Source organism: Botryllus schlosseri, chromosome 4 (genome assembly GCF_051294905.1).
Source record: "Botryllus schlosseri isolate E-star chromosome 4, Bs_hap1, whole genome shotgun sequence".
NCBI lineage: Eukaryota > Metazoa > Chordata > Ascidiacea > Stolidobranchia > Styelidae > Botryllus > Botryllus schlosseri.
This window is the reverse complement of record NC_137239.1, coordinates 25,569,707-25,581,096: the sequence shown is the minus strand read 5'-3', so window position 1 is coordinate 25,581,096 and position 11,390 is coordinate 25,569,707. Positions and strand designations below refer to the sequence as shown.

General features: G+C 38.7%; 1 protein-coding gene across 1 annotated transcript; it reads left to right on the top strand.

The window, feature by feature from the left end:
- Window positions 1-978: 978 nt before the first annotated feature.
- LOC145437572 (transmembrane protein 26-like) lies at window positions 979-10,985 on the top strand. Its single transcript, XM_080314839.1, has 4 exons — window positions 979-1,746; window positions 8,595-8,736; window positions 9,156-9,338; window positions 10,058-10,985. The coding sequence occupies exons 1-4, from the start codon at window positions 1,409-1,411 to the stop codon at window positions 10,592-10,594; spliced, it is 1,200 nt and encodes a 399-aa protein (XP_080170965.1). The 5' UTR covers window positions 979-1,408; the 3' UTR covers window positions 10,595-10,985.
- Window positions 10,986-11,390: the final 405 nt, after the last annotated feature.

Here is an 11,390-nt window from a genome sequence, read left to right as displayed (position 1 = left end):
AGCTTTTACTTGTTGCTCGCATGTCGACAAATGACACGCCTTGAACTTCAACTCAAATTGAATATATTACCTCACGAATGTTATGAACCAGTTTAAAATTTGATGTTTTCTTTATTTTATCAATGAGCAGGCCTTCAAGATATTGCATCTTCAAATTAAGGTACAAAATTATAATATACCCAGCGGACCGGCACCGGTCCGCGAACCGGCGGTTGAGAACCACTGTATTCCATTGCACGCCGTACGTAGGTTTTGTGTTCACAGCAGAATACGAAGCAGGCATCGGAATTTCTGCTTAACATCAATCAGTTTACGCTTAGTAATTTATCGGAGGGGCCATTTCCGAAATTGCAGGGTGCATCTTCGCCATAAATGCAAAATGAACAAACCAACAAAACCAACAATTCAAAAAGTTTACCTTTGGAAATATCTATTCCTTAATCCTGATACGAGACATCTTACACCTAGTCGTCATGACAATGTTTAGCTCATGAAAGTAATCCATGCATGTCCAAATTGTCCATGTTCCATAACTACTTTTTGCTAACAAAATGCAATGTGTTAAACAGTAAGTAGATTTGTAATAGTATGTAGCGGCACAAGCAGTCAAAACCTGCTACCATGTTCGCGACGTCAGGACGCTGAGAAGGTAAACTGACATTAGCACTATTATAACACTGCGATTCAAATCCGATATCCTGTCTCAAGCATAAAAGCGAGCTGCGTTAAAGAATTCGAACATTGCGTGGTTGCATAAATTGAAAGTGAAAGCGAAACTGTAGCTGAAGCTTGCCGAATACCCTGCACATTTTGTGATTAACGACCCGGTGTACGAAGAAGCGAAATTCTAATAGACGCCTGGATCGTGAGCTCATGTATAAAAGCACTGCAGCCTGTTCGCATCGTCAAATTGAAGTCCGGAATTCTAGCATGGGTCTTGGGATTCCGTTCAAAGTGCATTCAATGAAAATAATTTAGCAAAACGAATCTAACTCTACAGTGGCTTCTCAAATGAGCTGGTTGTTGGGCAGGTACAGTGAATCACCCAGATTACATATATATATATATATATATGCTGATTTACCCTTCAAATTGTTGTATTTATAATGAAACGTTTTCTTGCATTACAAATAGCATTAACAGGCAGTATCGTTTGCACGGATTCAAATCGCATCTATGACAAAAACAGCATCGATTGACGAAATCTCGATTTGATTCCTATGGTGACAGGTCTTGAGAGTATCGAGTATGAGTAAGTCATCTGTGTGGGCACATGGTAACTATAGTTGTATGTGGGGAATCGTCTCGAAAAAAACTATTTCAAGTTGCAAAGCGAACATTAATTTCCTGAGCCTTTTACAGGTTGAATTAAATCTTAGATTTGCCTATACATAGCTCACGGAAGATAATGTGTTGCCCGCCACGAAACGAGGAATGTTGCTCTGGAGATTGCGACGCATGTTACCCGTCTGAATGTTGCAACCCGGTTTGCCCATCAGACACCAAGTATTGCTGCACTAAGATCAGGGCATTTGGCAAAGTAGTCCGGCATGTATCAGCAGCCATATTTGTCCGACTTTTATATATCATCTTTGCAAGCATTATCTTCATTTGGAAACTTGTCTTGAATAATGGTAATGGAGCTGAAAATAAACCATTTAAATGGGTGATGCTAGGCTTCACCCTTTTCATCTTACTGGAGATGCTCTACACCGCCATTCGGAGACTTGGAAAAGAATGGAAGTGGTATGTTCAGCGTGAAATGTATAGCCTCGAATATTCAGTAAAATAGAGTAAAGTGTACAAATTCTCACAGAAATTATTCTGCTCGAGGTAATTTCGATACTATTCAGGACATTCGCCCATCCCGACACAAAGCGCAGACTTATCAACATCAAATATTGCAAAGTGGTGTCATAATACCGTATCGTAGCTGCTGAAATTCGATGTCTTCTGTGCCTTCATCCCGTCTACGCATTTGCTACGTATGCTCAGATGATATGGGGGCTGTGATGTTTTCAGCTAAGAAATGGATTGTCCTTAATGCAGTGGTTGTCAAACGTTTAAGAGCGCGGCCCAAATCATGTTAGTATGCCACACGTTTCTACAGAAAAACTTGAAATGGAAAAGGTGAAAACAACCTGCGGCACTGAAAGCCGTCCTATATGAAATATGATTCATTACAAAAAAGTCCTTGATTGAGCGAGATTGATAGCCTATCACAGAAATTTCCCCTTCGTGACCATCGAATCCGATTGATACAGAGCTATGGGCACTATGTATTGTACTTGACCAGACCTAGCGCCTACATACGGACGCCAATCGGTTCTTTGGACAGGAACCGGCGGGATGTCCCGATGCACTAGCTATCTCTGATCATCTTCTATCTCATCATCGCTCAGTAAATCGGTTGTCTCGCTCGAGTTAAAGCAAATTTACAGTTCTGCGCCAAAACCTGGTTTCACTTGCAGGGGCCGTAACGCCGATCAATTCAACATATATAAAGCGGTCTGTCCGAAATGACTTCTGCGAATATGCAATTATGATGCCGGAACTGTCCCAAATATGTCCTAAACGGCAAATATCGAATTTGCTGGTTACCTACCAATGTATAGTAGGGTTGTTAAAAAAAAACTTTTTTTTCCTAATCTCACACGCTTAATGACTAAATCGTCAGGTTGTCCAAGAAAACGATGCACACCAAATTTGACTCGATTCCAACCAGTAAAGGCCGTGCAATCTTGAATTGAAATTTTTAATTTAATAATCAAAATTTTAAAAAATCTCAAATTTCTCTGTCAACCCCATGAAATTGTTGAGCCGTCTTTAAAGACGATGCAAAACAAATTTGAGTCAATTCCGACTAGTAGAAGCGGAGTTATTCGAGCTTTTCGTTGATAATTCTCGGATTCTCCTTGATCCGGGGATTATCAATGAAAACTCGAATGATTCCTCTTTGAAGACAGCTCAATAATTTCATGGGGTTGACAGAAAAATTTGAGAAATTTTATTTTTAATTTTTATTAATAAATTAAAAATTTCAATTCAAGATTTTACGGCCTTTACTGGTTGGAATTGAGTCAAATTTCGTGTGCATCGTTTTCTTGGACAACCTAACGATTTAGTCATCAAGCGAGTGCGATTTGAAAAAAAATCATTAAGCGAGTGAGATTTGAAAAAAAAATTTTTTTTTCTAACAACCCTACTGTATCGGCCTACGCAGTGCCTTTCTGATGCAAGAAATAAGCATCCCTAGTGGGTTATACTTATTGATGATTGGTGAAACTATTTTATTCCAAGCTGTACGCTTTGCATGCGAGCAATGACGATGAATAATCTCCACTTGACTGAATAAGGATCAGACATGGGGTGATTCCTTCGTGAATGTAATCGATTGTGATTACGATTAGTTCTGAATGACGCGATTACGATTACGATTACGATTACAGCAAAATCAGGAAGTAGTCGATTACGATTACGATTACATTGGAAAAGTAATCACGATTACTCACGATTACATTTATTTTGCCTCTTAGAAGTTATATTAGAAGACAATATATGGATTGCACTGAAAATGCCTAGTAAGAAAACAACTTTCTCTAAAAAAGATGCGACATTTGCTTGTTACCTCACAAAGTACCCATTGCCTATTTTATAGAGGACGATTTATCGCACCCAATGACTTGCATTCTTGCCAGGTCCACATCTGCCGCACCCCAAATTTCCTAATAGGGTGGGAGCGAGGTCGAAGGGGACTCAAAAGTATTTCGTAAACCAACACAAATTATAGACTATTTTCAAGAGATTTCATGAACTTGAAAATTGTCTACGAGCATCACGATTTATATGCCTCTAGATAGCTTGATTTCGAAAGACATATGTCTCCTCCTCAAGAAAAAAGCATGCATAATTTATAGTAACCGGCATTTAGGTGCCAGTCAATACCGCGCCACGACACACCAAAAGCCATATGCAGTTTCGGCCAACATGCGAATCCACGAAGTGTGCTGCTAATGAAAGACATTGGCCGAAACTTGGGGTATGTGTCCATTGTCAATAGCCGCGCTGGGTTGGCGTGACTAATAGTCCGGTCCTTCCAATCTGAGCCACAATGCAAATGATACCCGGGCACCCACAGAGCATTAAAGACATGGCAATTTGTGTCTGTGTGCGTCTCACGCAAGCATTTTTTAGTCTGCTACGTTTGGGCAATAACAATATCTTTTCATAATATAACAGACCGGAGGTCACGAATTAACATCATACCCTAAAGTAATTATTACAAGATACCAGTTGCTATAATTATGAAATACGTGCCCCCAGCTCTTCAGGTAAATCTGACCACCGGGGGGCTGAGAGAGGATTAAAAATGAAAAGTAATATAATACAATTACCAATATTATTGACGAAATGAAATCTTCTATATGAAAATTTCCTACCCTATGGGGGCCCAAAACCAACGTTTAGAGTGAGGGACAATTTGCTGTTTTTGTCATGATTCTAGCTACGAGCCACGTAAACATTGTATATGAGCCAATGGCGGCAGGTCCAGATGTTAGTAAAGAATTGTGAAATAACGAGTGGCGCCCGTTTTAAGTAGAATCATATGAACAGACTTGGACAACTAGATAACTTTCAGCTTTTTCAAATTAGATTAGAATTGGAATTAGAGCTACACAGTTTTTTTCAAATTAGATTAGAATTAGAATTAGAGCTACACAGTTTTTCCAAATTAGATTAGAATTAGAATTAGAGAAACAAAATTTTTCCAAATTAGATTAGAATTAGAATTAGAGCTACACAGTTTTTTCCAAATTAGATTAGAATTAGAATCAGAGCTACACAGCTTTTTTCAAATTAGATTAGAATTAGAATTACGGAATTCGTAAAAACTTGTAAACTGGATGAAATTGTGAACGACAAATAAATGCAACAAAAATTAAGTTCAATTCATATCATGAGAATGGTCTGTACACCAAGCTTGGCGCGTTTGGCCCTCTCCAGGGTTCACCAAGAAGTGGGCCACACGCGGCCGGTGATCTGATTTGCGATTTTGAAAGAACGAGAAGTAAAGCAATTTGAAATGCTGAAATTGATTTCAGTTTCAAATTATTGTTGTTTTTTCAAAATAAGCGATTCACCTGTGCCCAAAAACACTATTTCGCACTAGCAGAAACGGCTTCGACGTTGTACTAACGCATGGTTATTATTCGTCACAATTAGTACTATGATCATACGTACGGTGTACTGTTATGAGCAGGGCATGGTATGGTAGGGTATGGAACGAGAATTTTCCATACTCCATACTTGCCTTACTCTCTCCATACCATACTTGCAATTTTCCATACCATACGAACATTGTTCCATACCATACTTAATACATATTCCATACTTTCAAATACTTCAATATCATAAGTATAGTATTATTAAATAGTATATTCATATTAAAATGAGCCCGAATATTTTCGGCTGACACTCGTCAGGGGTAATCGTCAGCAACTAGTAGAGAATTGGAAAGAACATCGTATATCAACAATCGTATCACAAAATATGACGTCACCAGCATGAAATTTCGAACGAGAGAGCGTTCAATGTACTATTTTTAGGTGGTACACGAACTCCTTTTGTTGACAGAGTTTTGGTTGGTGTATTTTGATAAAAGTTGATTCCAAGGCACACAAATGGAATTGTGAACGGCCTCGCCCTACGCCCTCCATTCGAAATTTCATGCTGGTGACGTCATATTTTGTGATACGATTGTTGATATACGATGTTCTTTCCAATTCTCTACTAGTTGCTGACGATTACCCCTGACGAGTGTCAGCCGAAAATATTCGGGCTCATTTTAATATGAATATACTATTTAATTGTATATTGAAGTTCTGTACCTCCAAGAAGCTCTATAAGTATAGTACATTTTCTAGCACCTATATTATTGATATTTGGGATGTCGTTATTGCTGAAACTAGCTATGATGCGAATCTAACTCCTGAAAATAGTTTTACAGCCTGTTTTGGTGAGGTTTAGTTCACAGTTGTGAGGTGCCGTGTACCTCTACTCGACAGCTTCAGCGAGCAAAATGAGATAGTCAGCAGATTGTTATCTAGGAATGTCCACAAAAGGGACTGGTAACATACGACCCACAACGAGATTTTGTTCGGCCCGCGGACAGTTTCCCATCTTACATGATCATTTGGCCCGCGGCCCCAATCTGCCGAGATTCCCCACTACTTGCCTCAACATCAAATTTTAGTGACTGTATCTTATTATATAGGTCTGCGCACTGCGCGACATTGGAGCTTAGGGGTAAGTTCTTCGAAGCGAGAAGACTTTCATTATCGGCATTTACGATGTACTCAACCCTAATGAATTGATATCTTGGTACATTTTGGGTAAAGGGGCTTATCAAACGCTTTGAAATCTTAATTGAGGATTGCACTGTGAGTTAGTAATCAGAGAGAAGCAGACATGGCGGCGCCTGTATGACAATGCTGTTCTCAAATCCACATTGTATTTTCATTATTGGCGAGAAATGGCGTTGAAGTGATAAAAAGTCGATAAAATACAATCAATAAATACGATTTATTCCTTGTATGGGCGAATAATTTATCCATTCAGCAATCCGGCCCGCCAAGTATTTAATTTTCCTATATCCGGCTAGCCGACTAGAAAAGTTGCACGCCCCTGCTCCATAAGATATCAGTGCATTTCCGGTAAATTGGCATGAGGCACATGCAAGTTTGAAGTAAACGCTCGCAAAATAATTTATAATATAAGCGCACCCATAAAATATCCCAGCTGCAGGCGATCAATACTGCAGCGATCTCCGTGAATATTAGTACAGTATTTGGTTGGGGTTAGTTTGGGCGAGAATTTCAAACTAGATCTACCTCACTCCCTGATCTATAATCCTAATGCGAGCGCGTTTGAGATATGACCAATAAGATAGCTCGGTATGTAAATAGTATATATGTGCGGATAATGTTCAGAAGAAATGTAATTAAAATTATATATCAATCACATTGAGCATTAACTACGTTGCATCATGATTGCTTGTAACTGTAAGCTCTTGTCACTCAAGGAATGAGGTAGTTGGAGGTTGGAGTAGCCAACATTACCAATTATTGCGTCACATGATAGACTATGCTCGGAGACGTCGTGTCTAGACTCAATAGAATATCGGATCAACATTAGTGTTGTCATTATTACATCACAAAATCATATCATTCCAAGTGCTCGTAAAACCGTTGCACAAGCGTGTAATTTATCCTACACAGCGTTCAATATAGTTCACGTTCACACATAACAAAAGCGATCATATTCCGTGAACAGCGAACAACGTACGCTTCTTGAAGCTTGCACAGATCACGATACTACCAAAGTATGGAAGTATGGAAATATCGTTCCATACCATAGATCAAAATCTTCCATTCCATACCATACTTGCATTGTTCCATATTCCATACCAAAATATCGATCCATACCATACCATACCATACTTCCATACCATACCATACCATACCATGCTCTGGTTATAAGTAATGCGATTGCGGCTTGGCACTGGATTTCCCTCCGCAAGAGGGATATTCTTGTCAACTCGCTGCAAAATGCTGCGGACTACGGGGCATTTTCAGGAAAGCAACAAATTAGATTAGAATTAGAATTAGGGCATAGGACCATTTCACAAATTAGATTAGAATTAGAATTAGAGCATTGAAACATTTCACAAATTAGATTAGAATTAGATTACCTGCATTTCGCTCTAATTCAGTGAAATTAGACAACTAGAATTATCTAGTTGTCCAAGTCTGCATATGAGAATAAGAGAAAGTGAACATAAAATTCTGCCTTCAACTTAATACAGATAATGTAATGCAAGCGGCCATTACGAGAAACGGCTCGATTACGATATCTAATAGCAGCTGATGATTTTTAATGTTTCGTCGTGGAAACCGTAATGTTTAATTTGACGAGTAGGCTACAAAATTTCAAACCTTTGCCCGGTGTACGTTCGTACTACATATGCCTACTGCTGGCCAAGTAGCATAGATCAAACTGCGTTTAACTAAGCATAACCAAACATCAATGCAAAAGTTACTATTTTAGACTAGGCAGAATGGTGATTAATTATCCTGCTGCGAGGTAGTGGCTCTGGAATGTATTGATAACCTTGCACGGTGAGTGTTCTTACAATCACACTCATGTACATCGAATATCTATTCACTATATGTGGATAGCTGGATGCTTCTTATGCAATGACGAGCAAAGCTAATAGGCCACTTCTGACGCAATAACGAGCAGCGGCATTTGAAAATCAGACGTTTGTGCTATCACTAACAGGTATAATACCTCTTCCTTGTTCACGAATGTTCAGTTTATGTCATAGTCCTGTACAAATAAAAAGTAATCGTTCTTTCATAAAGAAATCGATTAAATATGGGAAGTAGTCGATTACGATTACGATTACTTCGGAATTTTCTCGAATGAAATCGATTGCGATTACGATTACTTGAAAATGCTGTAATCGTCGTAATCGATTACGATTACTAATCGCGATTACCCCATGTCTGATAAGGATTGTATAACATTTTCAGGTTCAGTCCAAGCACATTCGTTTTTCTCCTGGCAATATTACCCACTACATGGGAACTCCAATTGTCTGTAGCATGCGACATTCCAAGCAACACTTGTCCAGTAGACTTTTATAGACCACCAAATATAACTGGTTCGATCGCGGTAAGTAATTATCATTTCTATATTGAAACGTAGTTATAATATACACAGTCTTGATATTGGGAGCAGACAAGTAGCCTATATCGATAGATCTGCAAATTTTGTAAACTATACTAAGTATCTTGATATAATGAATATCTCTAAATACTAGGGCTGCGCACAACGATTCGAGAATTGGAATATGTTATAGTGCCACACTGCCACACCACACCAACAAACCATTGGGTTGATGAATATAATTTGGACTTTTAAATCAGTGGTCATTTCATTCAACATCTACTGAAGAAGGCAGATGGCATGATTTGTTTGATGTATACATTATGTTTACATATATTCCAAAGATTCGCGGCCGGCCTGAGAAACAGTGGCGGTGCACAGTTCGGGAACGCTGCTCTTACCATATATATAAACATACCATTCAGGAGATGTATAACCAGAACGCGATAAAATACATAGTACTGGCCACGGTGTTCTTGATAATGTTGGGGAAGTGGATGGCTCCCAAGGGACAATTGACAGCTGCGGAGCATTCCGCACTCTTGATCACAATACTCGCATCCGGTGCAGACAAAGTGGAGCTTCTGGAGTTAGTGAATGGTGAAGGGGTAAGCAAAGACTATGTGTGATACGGGAAATATTCTGTTTTGCTACTGATTTTTGATATAGACCTACCATCTCCTCAAAACCTTGCATTCTCTTGATCAGATGAAAGACGACTAAAATGATGAAGATACAACGGAATAGTATATTCATATTGAAAAGAACCCGAATAGTTTTGGTGATTACCACTGACGAGTGTCACCCGAAAATATGGGATTCATTTCAATATGAATTTGAATATATTATTCAATCGTGTATTGGTGTTCTGTACGTCCAAGAAGCTCTTAAAATAGTAAACCCGTTCATTGGGATTTCACGAATCTGCTCTATGCAACTTCGTCATAACTCTTGTGCGCAAGTACATAATAACATAACATTATCCATTTTCGCAATTCGCGCCCCACACTCGGGTACAACCACTATATATAGGAAATAATTATATCTTGTAACTCAAGAATCGCTATGGTATTGTAACTCAACTTATTGGTATGGAAGACGGCTAAATAGGAAAAAAAAAGATTAACGATATTTCATTCACAACCTTGATATAGTTTGAAACTCATTGTTTAAAAAATGGGATGCTCCATCACTTTCCTGTGGCTATTACAGGCATATTTAAGTGGCCGGTGTATATTGCTAATATGGCAATATCAATTCATCAATATCTTCATTAAATCTGACAAACTCGACGTTTGCTTACTTACCAGATGTATAATAATTTCAGGATTTCGAATTTGTAGTCGTGGTGTTATTTGCATTTACGTGGAGTTTGATGCAATTGTGTATCTCTACTACTACTGTAAAAACTTTGCCTGCGATCGACTTCAAGGACGACAAGCGGGATAGTGACGAACGTGCCAGCAAGCAATACAGCATACCTGAAAAGAACATGAACACAATGAATGGTGTTAAAGATATGTACCAAACCGCTAAGAGCAACAAATCATATTCCAGTATACGCTGCAATCTATTTTGCTTTTACAATGAAATATGGGCGATTTGTGTCTGTCTGATCTGTCAGGATATACCATTTCTCGTCATCCGGCTATTTGCCATGATCAATGAGAAGAATACAGATGGGTTCTCAATCACATTTTTCACAATTAAAAACATCCTCACGATAATATTGGGGTTGAATAGAATGCGAATCATCTTCAAAAAAGAATACCGACCGTGGAAGGAACAATGCAAGGAGCTGCGAAACCGCGAGCTCACGGCTCGAAGATATATGGCGTCTGAAAACAGTGGATTCGAAACTTGAAATACTTTTCCGACGTCACACTTATCTCACTCGCCGAATTGCGAATGATGTGGTAAATTGTGCGCTGATATCTCTTTTGCTTATATGCTTGAGAATTGACGTTTTGAATCAGGAGATAATGATATCGTTTTATCAGCGGCTCTATCGTTTTCTAATGTGAAGATTTCTGTCACGTTATATACTGAAAGCGTTACTAAAACCAACTAAATCATACGCTCAATCAATTAATAGGTAATAAGATTGTCTTGAGAATTCAATGTCGCAATGAAAATGAACTTTTGCAATACATTGCCGCACGCTCTCTTGCAAATTTCGTTCAAGAATATTTGCCTTCTTAATGAAATATATCCAAGTTTCTGTTAAAAATACATTGCAAAATTCCACATATTCCTTGTGTTGCCTAACATGATAAGCTAGTATGTATGCATCACGCAATCGTCGCAAAACAGTTGGAACACAGGAGCATTTGTTCAAAACAGGCGTCCGATATCAAGACCCGTGTACTTGAGATTACGTCAAGGCCATACCGCATGTAGCTTTACGAGCGTCGGCTTCGTGGGATCAGGGTATTGTTGCGTAACAGTGACCTTGGTACGTTCATATGCCAGAGAAGCATGCAAGGATTTGATTGATGTCACCGGGAGTCTCTAACAAAATAGCCTGACTATCACATAGATTTGACAGTACCGTATAGCGGTAGTAATCATAGAATACAGAAACTCGGAGACATAGTGCTAAAATTGATTTTTGTAGGGTCGTTCCTATTAATCTGTATCAAAATATATAGAATATTGCT

What these genes read in the sequence shown, in the direction of transcription:
- LOC145437572 (XM_080314839.1), top strand. Translation starts at nt 1,409, where the DNA reads ATGTGTTGCCCGCCACGAAACGAGGAATGTTGCTCTGGAGATTGCGAC. An exon ending in CTTGGAAAAGAATGGAAGTG is followed by an intron (nt 1,747 to 8,594) that starts GTATGTTCAGCG and finishes TAACATTTTCAG; the next exon opens with GTTCAGTCCAAGCACATTCG. An exon ending in AGTTAGTGAATGGTGAAGGG is followed by an intron (nt 9,339 to 10,057) that starts GTAAGCAAAGAC and finishes TAATAATTTCAG; the next exon opens with GATTTCGAATTTGTAGTCGT.